Source organism: Bufo gargarizans, chromosome 9, assembly GCF_014858855.1.
Source record: "Bufo gargarizans isolate SCDJY-AF-19 chromosome 9, ASM1485885v1, whole genome shotgun sequence".
In the NCBI taxonomy this organism is placed as follows: Eukaryota; Metazoa; Chordata; class Amphibia; order Anura; family Bufonidae; genus Bufo; species Bufo gargarizans.
In genome coordinates, this window is record NC_058088.1 from 156,863,319 (window position 1) to 156,881,497 (window position 18,179).

Genomic DNA, 18,179 nt, shown 5'->3' on the forward strand with positions numbered 1-18,179 from the left:
GTTTAGCTGTACTATGCGTACAAGCTACTGTGACACCAGATATGAGTGGCACTGTGCACTGGCAGAAGTTGGCAGAGTAGACGCTGTAGGCCTGACACACACGCTTACAGACAACTAACTGCTATTCAGTCTATTACAGTCAAAATAGTTTTTTTTTTTTTTTTTAATGTAATCTACTGTGACACAAGATATGAGTTGTGCTGGTGACACTATGCACTTGCAGGGCCTGAAACACACATGCGTGCAGGCAACTGACTGCTATTATTTCACAGTCAAATTTTTTTTTTTTTTTTTTATGCAACTGTGACACCAAAGACTGGTGTAAAGTCTTTCATAAATTATCCCAATTTTTTCACCCTGCTTTCCGTTTTGTTTATTATGTACAACTGGTCCATTATTTTACTCTATCATACTATATATTGCAACTTACTCAGAATAAAAGACAATCTACAAAGTGAATGTACAATCTTTTTTTTTTATTAAAGGTTATGGTACATAATGCAAGGGACACATGGTTCTTTCCCAAATAATTTTCTTGATAGTTGGCACAATCTGATTGGCACATGGAAGCTTGAATGAACATTTGTAATAGTTAAGGAGATGGCACAACATCATTGTGCAAAGGCAGACAGGCATCAGAGGCTCGGGAAGAGTTAAGCATTGGATGCTTCATGTTGTGTCAATATGTACACCAATATATTATTCAACCAATTTCTATAAAATTACTCAATTATAAAAAAACAACAAAAACATAGCATGCTGTCACGCAATCCTGCTGCGGAGAGAGACTATAGAATCCTTTGTATTTTTATGACTTTGTGCTTGTCAGAATTATTGCCCTTGTAACATATCTACATATATAGTACAAAAACATCAACTTAACTCAATCTTCAATCAATCTTAACTGTCATTGAATATTTTAGTATTTTTTTTATATATAATAACATTCTTGACATTCACGTTTTACTAGTTTTCGGCATATGCTTCCGAATGCAAACGCCATATAAATCGGGAGCAGCCCAATGGTCTATAGTGAAAAGGGAAGAATTGGCTGAGTGGCGAAAAGCGAATGGAAGAAAACGTTGAAACATTGGTAAGAAAGGACCAGTGGAGGACTTGCACAGGTCCTAAACCTAGAAATTCAAAAAGACATAGACAATGGTTGGACATTATAGCATAGTTACTGAAGGTTACTGAAGGTCAGTAAGACCCAATAGTTTGGTTTGTTCTGTCCTCTCCATGGTATGTCAAACTCATGTCAGAGTTCATTTCCAATCAGTTGCAACTTCCATGTATGACTCAATTCCAACTGGTGTCCATTGTTGGAAAGGTGTTAGAAAGTCTTTGTACGCTGAACAAGATCCTTCCATCTATTATCAAAAACATTTTGCATCGCATAGGGAGATTGAGGTAGTAGGTATCTCGCCAGCTTTTAGTGTTGGGGAGGTATCTTACCAAATGTGGTAGTCCTGAATAATTTTATTGTAGTAGTTGTAATATTATTATTATATTTTTTTCAGGTGAAAATACCATTGATTGAAAATACCATTGAGGATACTGTATCTTAACAATTATAGGTGGACATGTGTTATGCCAGTCTCTTGGTGTACGTGTACAATTGTTGCATCTGTTGGCGCACATTTGCAGTTGTCTGAAACTTTACGACTTTTGGCCATTTTGGGCCAAGTTGGTTGTGTAGATCACTGTGCGCACTGCAACTCCAGTCTAAAAACTAACCTCAAATACACCTACAATGATAAATTCCCTCATCATTTTTAAAGTCCTTTAATTTCCTAAAATGGACAATTAAAATGTCATGGCTGACAAGTAAAATTGTTTTACAGAGTTTATATTTAGCTTTTCAGATAATGACATTGCAACTTTGAAACAAATATTTATCATTATTGCCAATGACAGTGCATTTAAGGTAGTTTGCTTGCTTTTATTTGAATTTTTTTACTTTTAGTCTATGGCTGTCAACGTATTTCTGTCATTGTAGCAAAAATTTCATTAATTCGCATTTTAAGACATTTCTCACCAAAGCTTGTTTTTTTTTTATGCAAGCATCTAGATTAGATACATTTTTAGGAGCAATGGAAACAAAAACAAAATTTGTAGCATGTTTCTACTGATCATTCATTTAGTCACATTTTCACCCTTGTACTAATATATTGCAGTCTTTTAAGTTGCTGTCAATTCACATTTCCAGAGCATTTTACACATTATGTATAATCTACATAGAAAGTTTTGCTTCTGTTGTACTAATAATATAGAATGTACAGTAGACTATTCTCATAGAAAAGTGTTGACTTTTTGGCAGACACGGTGCAGTTAGTTGATGCAGGAAAAGCTAAAGACGCCCATACATTAGTCTAAAGTTGATCAAAACAAATGATTCCAACAAAAATGACCATTTGTAAGGTAAAATTAAACAGAAAATTATCATATTAGCCGACCAGTCATAGAATGGAAAAAGAAAAGAACTTCCCAGAACAATCCCAGGAGGTTTTTTATCTATCACCCGGTGTAACTGAACATTTATGGATAGTCTGAATAGACCAAAGAGATAGTTCACTCGGTCATTTGTGCAACAGTTATGCAGCAATCAACTTAATACTTAATATGTACGGTCGACTTTACTCTCCCAAAATGTACTATAGTAGAGAGGCTATATAGGAGCCCAGCCAGGCTGCTGGGGAAGTGTCTATCAACATATTCTGAATAGTTGCTCTATCAAATAACCAAAATCTAAATCCATCTGTTTTCTATAATGCAGCTATTACGCTATAAAAAAAATATATAAAAAAATACCAAGGGCTAAGCTTTGGGTGGTGTAGAAGACATCCAAAGTCACATAAGAAGTCCCTACCGTTGCGAATGTCACATGGTAGGTGGAAGGCCAGAGTTTGCATTGGGGCCCAGAAACCTCAAGCTAAACCTCTGTAAGATAGAATCACTAAAGCGATATATTTGCAAACTTACTTGAGATTGATATTGACATGTAACAATCCTCTTCTTGACTCGAGTAAAGTAAACAATAGCAAGAAAATGTTCATTGACTTTGTCAATGGCTTGTGTCACAAGATTTAGCTGTGACGTGTTATCACGGATCTGCTACATCTGTATGAAGGATATCTATATGTAAAATTATGTGCAAAAGCAAACTTGCATCTTAGCCTCTTAAAACTCGTAGAAATTTGTAATTATTGTAGTATATATTATTTTCTTTATAAATAATTGTATCAGAACTTTTACTGAATACTTACAACTGCTACTTTGAGCAACTATTTGGAGGATTTTGTCTAATACAAAATAGCTCTGTATAATTGATTTTGAGCAGCTGAAATAGAAAGCATGCTAACATAAAGGGCACTAAACGTTCCTTGCCTTTCCATACCCATATTCAAGACCTGTCCGAACTCTTCAACACACTCTTAAAGGGGGTTTACAGAATTTGAAAAACATGGCTACTTTCTTCAATCAACAGCACCACATCTGTCTATGGGTAATTGTAGCTCATCTCCATTCATGTGAATAAGGCTGACCTGCAGTACCACACTCAATCTGTGGTAGGTGTGGTGCTATTTTTTTGGAAGAAAGTGTCATGTTTTGCTAAACCTATGAGCCATATTTTAAAATAATATGATGATCATTAAGGGACCTACTTCAAATTGATTACCACATTTTCAGAAACAAATTAATTTATTTTAGATGACCATTTTGTTCCAAAATTGATGTAAAACTTTTAATCTTCACAAAATGTTTTTGTTTTTATAATTTTGTAATGTCATTTCTTTTTTTAAATATAAAAACCACCCAACCCACGAAATAAAACAATGTACGTATGACAAAAATATGAAACAAAAGCTTTGTTCAAAGTATGACAATTTCTAAATCTACCACTGTACACTTCATTTTTTCATTGTTCCTGTCAATGTTCACTCCCTCTTTTCCCTTTCTTTATCATTTGAAGGGATGCTATAAGCATGCTTAGTTGCATCAGAAAGTCTTTGGTGTTGTTTGGACCACAAATCACCTTTAAGCAATGACATACTTAAGACACTGTGGTATTTTTGTAAGACACTTCTTTTTTGGGGGGTTGAGTTGTATAGAAGGCGGTATAGACTGGCTGGTGTAATTCGGTATTAAAGTCAATCTTCCCACGTTTTTGTATATTTCTTTTTATGCTAATATATTAGTCTTTATGATCTCTTTCGTCTTCCTTCAAGATTTCGGAAACTGACTGGTCTTATTTTCATTTCTGCAAACTCAAGGGAGTGTTCATGACCCTTCCAGTGGAACCAGTTGATTCCCTACAAGAAACAAAAAAAAGGGTAATGAATCAGTATAGATAATACATTCACTGTAGAGTACTTCATCATAAAAAGTGAAGGTGAACAAATCATCTTATCCATGAGACCACAGAGTATTACAAACAGATTTTTACACCAAGAGGAATGACATTTTATTACCTTCTATGGGGTTAATGCAATGTTCTGACTTAAAATGTCATATCAATGTGTAGCATCACATCTAGTCTTATAGTCCATGATGCAATGTAGTCTTACCCTAATTTGAAAGGGCCTACTTATTTAAATGATATACAGTATATAACCAAAATCTAAATAAGGCCTTAGTGAGTCACAGTGGCCAAATTTGCAGATTTTGTTTTTCTAGAGCGGTTTACAAAATTTAAGTCAAGCTCTAATTGGTTGTCATAGCCATTTTTTCTCAGATTATTTTTGTCAATCATGCCCATTATTTTAACTTTTTACTGCAAGTCAATGTCTTAATATATTCTATTGAAGGCCATAAATGTTTTAGTTTGATTATGTTGGGTAGTATTAGTGGTTGAAGTGCTTAAAGTGGTTGTCGAACCCTGACCACAATTGTAGCTATGGTCCGATTCTGCCTAAAGAAAGGAAGGTACTTGCCTATTCATCGGCACTCCATTTCAGCACCAAAGGTCCCATCCTTGCTGCTTTTAGTCTCCTGTGGCCTTGAAGTGTGATGTCCTGCTGTCGTCATTCACTGACCTCAGCACGTGAATGCCAAGGCCAGTGAATGGCTACAAAGGTGCATGCAACGATGGTCAAGATGTCACATTTTTGGCTCACAGGAGGAAAAGGGACCTTCAGTGAGGGAATGGAACCCTGGGTAAGTGCCTTTTTTTTCTTTAGACAGAGCAGATTTAGGAGTATAACTACAGCCCCTTTAACAAATGACAAATAGCTTCTGTAAATTTTTTACTGTAAGTTTGGATGCATATGGACAACATATTTTAAAGATTTACATTCTGATAAATTATTAAAAAAAATAATGCAGTTGACCAAAAATAAAACCAAAATAAAAGGGTTTTCTGGGAAAACACAATGATGACCTAATGTGTAATTCGCTAACCCTCGGGACCCCAAACATAAGCATGAAAAGGTGTGCCATCAAAGATTACCAAAGTGAATCCATTCAAGTGGCTGTGCCTGGTCCTGTAGCTTTACTTCATTCACATGGGTGTTGCAGGGGTCAGACTATCTTTCAAACTTTGATGGCCTATCTTTAGAATTCCCTGGATCGCGCAGGGAAAGAATTTGCTTGTTAATATTTTCACACTGCTAGGCGGAAGCTTGTTTTACAGGCTAGGGCAGCATTAAAGGCTGCCCATCAGTGCCGGTGACGTCACCGGGCTCACTGCTAGGCATAAGCGTCCACCTAGCTTACCCTATGGAGAGCCCAGTACGCCACCAGATCTCCTTAAAAAGGCTTTTCCCTGCGCGATTCAGTGCAGGGCAAAGGACAGCATTGGAGTATGAAAGGCTCCAATGCTTATATCAGGGGGGCTGTCGGGGTGAAAATTTGGGTTATGTCCGGGTTGAGCTCTGAACCCAGACAATCACTTTAACTATATGAATGTATGTGGTTCACTCCCGTAGCCTGTAAATGTATCTCAGTATCTCTCCTTCCAGTAATGCAATAATGTAAGATAGGGCATATGTTCTCAAAAAGAAAAAGATACAGTAGGTGGTAACTTTATAAACTGTAATGGTGGTCCTATTGAAACTCATATATTTAAAATTATGGAGCTTACCTGACTGTGGCTGTTGTCACCATATCTACCCATGAGGTTTACTCTGTGACAATTCTTGTACCAGAAAGCTCCCTTATAAGACAGAGCACAATTGGTAATTGCGGAATCATTGTCCTTGTCGTATGTGGAAAACGAGCGTCCATTGTGATAAGTCATTGAATCTCCTAGAATAACAGAAAACCCCATACTGTTAATAGCATGCACAGTATGACATTACTAATGCATAAGAGCAAATATAAAATCACAAGCAATGATCATATTCAAGTTCCATTGTTCCATCAATTTAAATACAATTGCTATTCCCTTCTGATCCACGTTTGACAATATAATCTTAATGATAATTGAGGAGGTAATTACATTTCTAATTACAGTAGGTAACAAATGAGTGAGAGCATGAGAGGTAAAGCTATTCTATACTGGAAATAATTAATAAATATGATTAATTACCTAGCCAAACCAAACATGTATATCAATATGGCCATTACATGTGGGACCAGAATGTTATAAAGATAATGACTGTATAAAATATAGCTGTGCCCAACATCTTTTCAAATACAAAAGCCTGCAGTAAGTATATATATATATATATATATATATATATATATATATATATAAATTACCACTTTATTAGAGACAACCATCTAGTAGTGAACGACTCATCGTGGCATCTGGTGACTATAAAGGCCAGGGAAGCCAGGAAAACTCTGTCATGTTCCTGGAAGCAGAATATGACTGTTGGACCCTTGTGGCATGGCACATTGTCTTTCAAAAAGAGGCCTTCTGCCCCAGGGTTACAAGGCTTAGGTAAGCTCTCCTGTCTAAATATCTATCCACAGAAGAGGCATTATTCCACCTCCACCAGCCTGAACTGTTGATATCTGGCCAGAAGGGTTCATCGTTTCATTCTGCTCCTGCCAAATTCTGACACTTTTACTAGCATAGTCTAACATAAATCAGGATTTATCTGATCAGGCTATGTTTTTCCACTGCTCAGCGATTACATTTTTGTCCTCTCTTGCCCACTGAAGTCTTGCTTTTCTGTTTTCCATAGACAGCAATGGCACTCAAACCAGTTGTCTGCTGGTATAGCCCGTCCATGCCAAGGAATACGAGTTGTCCATTAATATAGAACATGTTAGTTGGAGCACCATCATTCTATCTGGTTGCAATTTGCTTGACTGTGTACCACTAGTTCATCAGAACAATTCTTGACATCCTCCTCTAACCCTTTTCATCTGTATGTTGTTACTTACCACACGTTTGCTGGATGTTTTTCCTCAATCACCCCATTTTCAGTGTGCTCTCGACAGTGTTTTATAAGCTACCTTCAAAAGATCAGCAGTTTTCTAAATATTGCCCTTGAATAGTCTAGCCGTAATGATCATACCACCTTCAAAGTTATTCAGATCACTCAATTTTCCCATTCTAATGTAGATTCACACTGAAACTGATGCTCAGAAATCTTGCTTCCTTGATTTTATGCTACACTTGGAGGCCATGTGTCGAATTTCCATACAGGGAAGCAACAATTGAGAAAGGGCAGGTGTCCCTAATAAAGTGGCTACTCACTGTCTATATATTTGCTCTGGGAGAGTAACGCTTTGTTCACATGGGCATTTTTCTCAGCCTGTTTTGTAATTTTCCCAGGAAACACAATATAACAGCATGCTGTGCTATTCTTCCCCATTGACAGTGTGACAGAAACCCAACGGACCCATTATAAGTCAACGGGCGCCCTTAGTTATGCTTATAGGGCGCCCATTTTCATAAAGCCAAAATAATGTCACAAATACTTGCCATATTAGCATGTTAGTCCTTCAACAGTCATGCCTTAGACTAAATTTACTGTACTAACTAGTTATGTTAGTTGAAAAGAGCCTTCTAGTGTGTAACATAACTCAACCCTGTAAAGGAACATGTCACATGTTACTGAGCAGGACTAGGTTGTACCTTACACCTTACCTACCTTTGTTCACTACACACTTCTAGTGGGCCTTCATACGTATGGACTAATATACATCAATACAGTACTTGCCTTGGTAAATCTGCCCTATTTTATATATTTTTTAAAGAATATTGTATGCTTATGTTATATAAGATAAACACCTACCTGCTGTACCAGAGTAACCATCAACCTTTAGTCTGTATCTGCTCTTGGAATCGCCAACTCCAAATTTATCGTAAACAGCATAAACAGTTTCACCTCGGTCTTTAAGGTCAACACGCAACTCATATTGACCCTGGGATGTAATTTTGTGCAAATTCTCCAGACCTAGAAATGATACATATTTATATTAGTAACATGAGTCTTACAAGACAGCACTTCTACTGTAAAGAATGTAGATTTCATTTCCTTTGATAATGCAGAAACGCTCCTACCATTAAAAGAGGTTGTCAAGAATTAGAAAACAAGGTTTTCATTTTTATTTCCCCTGAAATAGTGATACTCTTGTTCATAGGTTGTTGAGTTGTGAGTTGTCCTACAACTTAGAGTACTATTAAAGAGAATGTGCCACAATGTTTTTCTGACAGTTAAAACCAGATAGCAATACAGATCCTTTTTTCTAACTGGTTTTTATTTTCTAATTGCAGATTTTTGAAGTTTTGAACATGATTATGAGGGCGGCCATCTTGCCTGAGCTGTTTGTAACAACATTTAGAAATGTGCTTTATAGTAACCACCATGGGCCACAGACACAATGGTCTGGAGGTGATCCTATTGACTTTTATTGGAGAGTTTTCTTGGCATGCTTTGTGACCTGTGCAGAGGTCATTGTATTGAAAGGTGGGTCTTGTTTTCTCTATCTATCTATCTATCTATCTATCTATCTATCTATCTATCATATCTATCATTCTAATCCTGCCTATAACGATATGCAGATAACTGCAGTAAAAGTTTAAAGTAAATGGAAAGGACAACACCAAATACAGTGTATAGACAAAAGATGCTCTGTTTTGAGGGGGGGGGGGTGAAATCTTGGACAACTCTTAAAGTAATTTAGAATTTTGCAGGTGGCATCAGCGTTCCTGGTGTTAGCAACTGAGAGGATTAAAGTGTAACTCCTTTGTTTTTTGTTTTTTTTTTGTTATGTGTAGGGGCTGTGATACTGACCATTTTTGTCATATATTTTAAATACTCAAATGATACACTTCTATTAGAAAAATAGCTCTGAAGTTGCCCATTATGTGCCTTACAAACTCTCCCTGTCTTCTTTTTACTTAAAGATGTTGGCCACTTTCTGACTACTGTTGACCTATGTGTATGTAAGATGAATATGAGACACTAACTAATAAAGTCTTTGTTGATATTCTGTGCCATTTGCTATATTTCATAAGTCATGCTCCCAAATCTTCTGTGCTGTCCACATAGAGGTCCTGTCCATAAGATGGCCGTTGGATGGAGGGTCATGTGACCAGACACACCAATCATTCTTTTCCATTCTAACACAGCGCCTGCACTAAACTCCCAACAGTTCAAGTACAGATGGCAGATGCAGTATATGTGAATGGAGAAGACATCACATGAGGGTGATTTGCCTGGTCACATGACCCTCCATCAGCAGCTATTTTATTGACAAGACCTTGTGAATTGTAGAAAAATTTCAACAAAGGCTACATTACAGTTACAAAAGTTACACTTTTAATTAAGAGAGAGAGTTGTCTTCAAAGTCTAACCACTTTCAGTGCGAATATCCATCTCTAAAGGCTATGTACACCTTTGGGGGCTATTATTATTATTATTATTATTATTATTTCATTATACTTATTTAGAGCTAAAAATCATTTTTTCAATTGGTCTTTATTAACAATATGGAATCCTTTTTTATGGACTCTAGCAGCAGCCTGTGGATTTTTTGTCCTTTCCGTCATCTGATGAGCAGACTGACTCCTTATCTCTGCGCTCTGCCCTTATGAACACTCATTATAGCTCAGTTCTTATCTTACTGATAAGAATGTGGCTTAATTAAGTGTTTATGACCTCTCAATAAATTAGAGATAAATGTTATTAGATGAACTGCACAATGTGAAAGTAAAAAGTACCAGTCACACAGCTAGACAAACAGTTAACCCTTATGGCTCAATATGATTTTTAGCCAGAAATAAGTAAAATGCAATCATAAAAAAATTGCCCCCAAAGGTGTACATAGCTTTTAACCCCTTCACACAAAATCATGTACATCTACTTTGGGGAAGGTGGTGCCTTACCGCATTCTTACGTTCATGTATGTGATGTGATCGGGTGGGTGCAGGAGCTGCACCCGCCCAATACGCAGCAGAGGCCCAGCTGTTACTGATAGCCGGGCCTCTGCTGCTTCCGCTGGCACCGCTGTATGGGGTGATGCCAGCGGATTTTATGTACTGCGGTGCACTATGCTAGCAGGGGGCCGATGGTTGCCATGGCACCCCAATGCCTTACACAGGCATCGGAGCCTGCTAGCTACGGAAGCCCAGGAGATCCAGCCTGAGGACTGGGTCTCCTAGGCAACTGTCAGACGCTGACAGTTCAATTCAGTACAATACATAATGTACTGAACTGAAACAGGGATCAAACCCTGAAAACATGAAGTCCCACAGTGGGACAAATATAAAAAGTAAAAAAAAGTTTTTTTTTAATAATAAATTTTTTAAAAGTTTCAACTATAAAAAATAAATGTCCTTTTCCAAAAATAAAGTAAACAAAAATGGTAAAATATAGGGAAAATAAGAAAAGTAGACATATTAGGTATAATCGCGTCCGTATCGACCGGCTCTATAAAAATATCACATTAACCTAACCCCTCAGGTGAACACCGTAAAAAAAAAGTAAAAATGTGCTTAAATAAACTTTTTGGTCACCTTACATCACTAAAAGTGCAACACCAAGCGATCAAAAAGGCGTATGCCCCCCAGAATAGTACCAATTTAACCATCACCTCATCCCGCAAAAAAGGAGCCCCTACCTAAGACAATCTCCCAAAAAATAAAAATTAAATAAGGCTCTCAAACTATAGAGACACTAAAACATTATTTTTTTTAGTTTCAAAAATGATATTATTGTGTAAAACTTAAATAAATTAAAAAAAGTATACATATTAGGTATTTCCACATCTGTAATTACCTGCTCTATAAAAATATCACATGACCTAACCCCTCTGGTGAGCACCGTAAAAAATAAAAACAATGTAAAAAAGCCACCAAGCCATCAAAAAGTCATACACACCCCAAAATCATACCAGTCAAACAGTCATCTCTTCCAGCAAAAAATGAGATCCTACCTAGGACAATCGCCCCAAAAAAGAAAAAAAACTATGGCTCTTAGAATATGGAGACACTAAAACATGATTGTTTTTGTTTAAAAAATGCTGTTATTGTGTTGTTGTGTAAGAACCAGCTGTATAAAAATATCACATGACCTAACCCTTCATTTGAACACAATACTTCATACATCACACAAAGTGCAATACCAAGCGATGAAATAGTACCAATCAAACCGTCATCTCATACTGAAAAAAATTTGCCCCTACATAAGACTAAAAAAAATAAAAAAAATATGGCTTTCAGAATATGGAGACACTAAAAAATATTTTTTTTCCACATTGCTTTATTATGTAACACTTAAACAACAACCAAAAGTAGTCATATTTGGTATTGTTGCATCCGTAACAACCTGCTCTATAAAAATACCACATGATCTAACCTGTAAGATGAACATTGTAAATAAAAAAAATTAAAAACGGTGCCAAAACTGCAATTCTTTTTAACTTGCCTAACAAAAAGTGTAATATAGAGCAGCCAAAAATCATATGTACCCTAAAATAGTACCAACACTTTTTTTGGAGTTTCTACTCTAGGGGTGCGTCAGGGGGTCTTAAAATGTGACCTGCCAACTTAAAATTATCCCAGTGAAATCTGCCTTCCAAAAACCATATGGCATCCCTTTCCTTCTGCGCCTTGCCGTGTGCCTGTACAGCAGTTTACAACCACATATGGGTTGTTTCTGTAAACTACAGAATTAGGGTAATACATATTGAGTTTTGTTTGGATGTTAATTCTTGCTTTGTTAGCGGAAATAAATGGATTAAAATGGAAAATCTGCCAAAAAAGTGAAATTCTAAAATGTCATCTACATTTTCCTTTAATTCTTGTGAAACACCTAAAGAGTTAACAAAGTTAGTAAAATCAGTTTTGAATACCTTGAGGGGTGTAGTTTCTAAAATGGGATGATTTATGGGTGGTTTCTAATATGTAAGCCCCAGAAAGGGACTTCAGAACTGAACTGGTCCTGAAAAAATAGGGTTTTGAAATTTTCTTAAAAAGTTTAAGATTTGCCTCTAAACTTCTAAGCCTTTTAACATCCCCCAAAAAATAAAAATGTAATTTTCAAAATGATCCAAATATGAAGTAGACATGTGGGGAATGTAAAGTAATAGCTATTTTTGGAGGTATTACTGTCTATTATAAAAGTAGAGAAATAGAAATTTGGAAATGTGCTACTTTTTTCAAATTTTTGGTAAATGTATTATTTTTTATAAATAAAAATTGAATATTTTGACTCAATTTTGTCACAGTCATGAAGTACAATATTTGATGAGAAAACAATCTCAGAATGGCATGGATAAGTAAAAGCGTTTTAAGCAACATAAAGTGACACAGGTCAGATTTGCTAATTTAGGCTGGGTCCTGAAGGGGCCTTATGTCAATGTTTGGTCTGTTATTTTCATCAGTGATTTTGAGCCAAAACCAGGAGCAAAGCCTACACAGAGATTAGGTATATTAGAAAGATTTGCACCTGTGCAGTTTTTTTGATCCACACCTGGTGCTGGCTCACAATAACTAATGGAAATAACTGACCAAACACTGACCGTGGGAATAAGCCTTTATTGATGAATACACCGCATACTGAATACTTGAATCAATAACTGGTCAGCAGCACAGTTGTCCCTTGTAAAACTCTACAGGAACCAGATGAAGCCACAGAAATGCAAGACAAATTTGTCAAAAATGTATTTTTTTCTTTGCCAGTTAAACAGTTGCTGGTTTAGAAAATCACTCATAACCCATGAGCTTTGCTAATGATTTCTTAATTGTGTGTTAGTGCATGTAATTCTTGTTTTAGCTGTTAAATTGGCTTGCATTTTCTTTTTTGTAATAATTTGAACAGAATAAATCAATTTAATGGGATAATCTGGCATTATTACTGTTCTGTACAATAATGGCAGTGAAATAATGACTTGTTTTTTGTTGTGTTTTATTTTTATTTTTTTTACACAAAACATAATTTGCTCTTGCTAAAGTTGATTACTTGTCTGATACTGTTCAACAAAATAACACATTTCAAAGTAGAAAAAAAAATCCATACTATACTAAGCTGTTATTTCATGTTCAGTACAGTTATCTAAAGCTAGGGTTGAAATGTATGTTTTTTTGTATTAAGGATCGTAAATTACTCTAAAGTACAAATTTGAGTAGCAATAAATGAAGACAAATTGATTTTTACAATCCATTTTTATATATGTTTTAGATATTTTTATCAATCAAATAAAATAATCTTTATTTGGTTTTCATATGCAAGGCAACTTTTGTGATGTTTCGGTCCCAATTGGACAGGACTTTCATCTCCGCTCAAAAATCATATTCTGAGCGGACACCGAACGGACCCCATTATAGTCTGAGGGGTCTTTAGGCTCCATTACGGTCAGTTAGGTCTCAATTATCTGCAGAATCCGTCCTTTCGGTTCTCCTGCTCCTCAACAGAGCCGGAGAATGGAAAGCAGAAACGGTGATGTGAACGATGCCTAATCAGAGCAAGTTGAAAACAGACATTCAATGATTCACTGTAGATAGAAGTTAAGAATAACACGATTGTGACATATTGTGAGATAAATTCGGTTATAAAAATTGATAGATTGGATGATATAAAGAAAAAAATAAAATTCACCTAGTTGCCATAGGAAGAGAAAGAGAAGATAGTGATTTAAGGAAGGTGAATTCTCACCATGTGGTCTCCTGAGGTCTGTTTATATTGAGAAGGGTATATGTACTATGTGGACAGGAAGTGTTGCCTCCTAACAGGAAGTAGGTGTAACATGTAGTAGGAAAGTAAATCTACAGTAGATCGTAAAAAGGATGAGATAGATGTTGGTGTTAAATAAGGAAAGATACTATGTGTCTCCTAGTTAAGTAAATAGGCCTTAAACTGAGTTAGAGAGGCTCAATGTATTGATGAAATATTTGTATAGATGGCTGTGCGTTCCAACGTGGAACATACGCCCAAAGGGGGAACTTAGACAAAACTAAAATTGCGATGCGTTCCAGCATGTACATGTGACATCACCTTTCTCTGAATAATACCCTATCATATGTTATTGTAGAATCAGCCCACAACACATGTCTGGGTTACATTTAGACGTTTTGCTCTATTTTAGTTTTTTAGTCTTCATTTTGCCAATTTTGTCTCTCTCCAATTTTGCTATTGCTGTCCTTTGAAAGACTTTTTTCTTTGATACCCATCCATAAATGTATATGAGACACTGCAACCCCCTTGGGAAGATCTTAACTTTTACTGCTTATACTCTACGTCAATAGTGCTCTCTTGTACTCAGTATACCACTTAGTACCAAATGTTATGTATGACTTCGCCTTAGGCCGAATGCACACGGCCGTTGTTCACGGCCGTGAGCGGTCCGTGGAACCGCGGCCTGGATTCCTGCTGAGTGCAGGAGCGCACGGCGTCATAGCAACCCAGGACGCCGTACGCTCCTGCACTCAGCAGGAATCCAGGTCGCGGTTCCACGGACCGCTCACGGCCGTGAGAACAACGGCCGTGTGCATTCTGCCTAACACTACTAGGCCATCTCATATATATCCATAATATCACAGAAAGATGTTGTATAATCTTGTTTTCTCATTTCCTATAATTTTCTGATATTCACATGAATTGTTGTATTTTGTCATTTAGTGTTCGAAAAAGGTCCAATTCAGACCGAAACGTCACATGTAGACAAAAAAGTTGCCTTGCATATGAAAACCAAATAAAAATATACACGATACTTCAAACAAATCTCAAGGAGTGCTTACGTTTATTTTATTTGTCGTTTACGGGCACTAATTTAGGACACCAGTGCCACATTCTACCTTAGATATTTTTATTTCAAAATGTGAAGGTGTTTTAATGGGGTTGTCTTACCAGGACAACCTTTTCTTGAAATGAAGCTGACTTCTGAAACCCCTGCCGATATGCTGTTATCACAATGGGGAAGCTATGGTCTGCCTTAGATTAGTGGCGGCCATCCATGTAATGTATACATTTCCCGGTATCGTGACGTCACATGTGATGTCACGATGCTGGTAGCGCAGATACTGCTGCATTCAGTGAATAGCAAGGGTTTGAGAAGCGAGTGCCCCTATGAGTTCAAGTGAAGGAAATTCATATTTTGTAAAAAAAAAATTACTCCGTAAAGACCCTTGTGGCTGTGTTTAACAGCCGTTAGACGGGTACACTCCTGTCTATACGGCTGTTAAACACGGGCGCTCTGAAAATATGTTAGGGTCCATTCACACGTCCACAATTGTTTTGCGGTCCGCAAATTGTGTATCCGCAAAACATGGGCATCGGCCATGTGCGGTTCGCACGTGGTCGGCATTATGATAGAAATGCAGCCACGGACAAGAATAGGACAATTTTTTGCGGGCCCGTGGAACGGAAGTGCGGATGCAGACAGCACACAGTGTGCTGTCCACATCTTTTGCAGTCCCACTGAAAATGAATGGGTCTGCACCCGTTCCGCAAAATTCCAGAATGGATGCAGAATCATTTTGCGGAAGTGTGAATGGACCCTTAGGCCGCTTTCAGATGAGTGAGTTACATACTGCCGATTCGCTGCGTGAGCTCCCTTCCTGAACTCTGGAGCACTACTGGGGTTGCATAGCATTATATTGATTTATGATGCTATGTAACCCTTAGAGGTCTGGAATGTATTCTACAACACTGACATAATGCTGTCAGTGTTATCCAATACATTCCAGAACTGTAAGGGTTACATAACATCAGAAGTCAATATAATGCTATGTGACCCCGGCAGTACTGGAAGTTCTTTAGAATGGCTCTCCATTCTTAGTTTCATGGGATGACTTAGTTAGACAATCATTTAAAAATATTTATATAAGTATAAGAATCTAATTCATCTCATAATGTTAAAAATATAATATACCATAATTTTCCATGTTCACTCTAATAAACAAAAAAAATAAACAATATGACATGGTAGAAACCTTTAAAAATGGCTTAAAATATATATTTTTGAAATTAACGCATTTTGTTCCTTGCATTTGGATGAAGCTTACTGAAATCCATGTCTTTGCCTCCAAAAACAAACCATTCAGATAAATAGAATTCATTTTTAGTCGTAGAAGGTTTTTGCTGCATGTGAAGGCTCCTTTATATGCTGACAAGTGAAACTACATTGGGTGAACGTTCTCTCAACACTCCAATTGATATAACTTGATCTGTTGTATTTTTAGCTTTTTTGGAGTGTTTTTATTTGATGTGGATTTACATTGAAGTGCCCAGACTGTATCAATATTTTGGCATGGTTATGTGTGAGTCTTTTACTTTCTATTACTACTGCATGGTACCCCTTTTGGAGATTCCTTCTTTAATTTTTACATCTGCAACTAACATTTTTAAACTATCCCTTATATGTGAAAAGCACATAGTTCTTGCTTAAAATAAATTGTATTTCATGCAAATGCTTACTTACCTAAGAAAAATTCATTATTGGGATCTCCAAATCCAGCACTGTAAGCTCTCCAATTTCTGTAAAATTCTTCAGACCCATCAGTTCTTCTCAAAAACACCTATACAGTACAGAATAGTTTTTTGTATATTGTTAATAAAATGTCAAGAACTGTTTTTCAACCACTGGAAGCAAGACATTCATTAAAGTGATTGTCTATAATGTGTAATGCATGAATTGCATCTATATTAGCTTGTGTGGAGGTAGATAGTCTTACAAATACTATCCCTAGCAGTGTCAAATTGTTATGTTGGTTGCCTGTGCCTGCCGTTTATACAGTTCCCCTGCCTTGCATCAGTTACTAGGCCGGTATCTGTTTTACTCTGTGGTCCTGACCTGTTTGTTCCCCCATGACTTCTGGCAGTGAGCCTGGACACCGGCATTCCATGTGTTTTCCTGCTGCAGGTCACAGCCTGCACCTCTCTTCTAGGTCCAGTTAGTCTGTCTCTAGGGCACTCTCATTCTCCCTAGTAAAAGGCTGGGCACTATTGGATATTTAAGGCACATTCTGCTACAGGTAGATGCCTAAACTTTAGACTACCTAGCTTGTCAGTTACCAGTGAAGGTGTCCCATTCTGTTTATCTGCCAGTGTGGTGACCTCTGCCGGTTTTCCATCTCTGACTCTCTGCTGCCTGTCCTGACCATAGCCTGTTTACCTGACTGACCCATTGCTGACTGTCCTGATCTCGGACTAGTTTCATGGATTCTCACACTTTCTTACAAAAATACTGTAACTTTAATTGTCTAACTCATGTTGGACATCTTTGACTTGAAGGAGTTGTCCAGCTTAGAATATTCTATGCTGTTTTTTTTTAAACTAATAGATGGGGTCCCTCGATTAGAATCTCAGTCTATTAGCAAGAATGACGAGAAGCTATGGAGCATATTATGTATTACATAGACATCCCATTGACAGTGAAATCTGTCATTTCTCCTGGGGTGGTGATACAGTGAAAAACAGATGCTTTCAAGTTCACCCATAGATTACTAGTGATTGCTGGAGGTCCCTACAGTAGCACACCTCATAATTAGCTGAAAGTTTCTTCTCACAAACAGAGATTTTACCAAAGCAGAGAAGCCTTATTGATATAATAAATATTATTTTTATTTATAGGATGACAAAACTTTATGGTGTCCTGACATTGCCATGAATTATAGCCACTTGGCCTCAGTTAAACTCATGGTTTCCCAGGGATATAGCAGACACAAGCAATAATATGCTTGGTTTGGTTATGGTTTCATTATGGTTTCATTATTCTTTGAAGTTTTCCATACTTTTTTTCTGTTTCCCAGATGCTCGACCTCATGCCGAATGAACACT

The 18,179-nt window shown here is 37.0% G+C and overlaps 1 protein-coding gene across 2 annotated transcripts in view; it reads right to left on the reverse strand.

The window, feature by feature from the left end:
* Positions 1 to 455: 455 nt before the first annotated feature.
* Positions 456 to 18,179, reverse strand: part of TNC (tenascin C) — a 120,526-nt gene continuing 102,802 nt past the window's right edge. For both annotated transcript variants that reach the window (XM_044305418.1, XM_044305419.1), the window contains 4 exons: positions 16,822 to 16,918; positions 8,193 to 8,354; positions 6,083 to 6,246; positions 456 to 4,313 (listed from right to left, as the gene is read on the reverse strand). In XM_044305418.1, the coding sequence (XP_044161353.1) occupies positions 4,203 to 4,313; positions 6,083 to 6,246; positions 8,193 to 8,354; positions 16,822 to 16,918 (534 nt within the window). In that variant the 3' untranslated portion in view covers positions 456 to 4,202. The remainder of the gene's footprint in view (positions 4,314 to 6,082; positions 6,247 to 8,192; positions 8,355 to 16,821; positions 16,919 to 18,179) is intronic.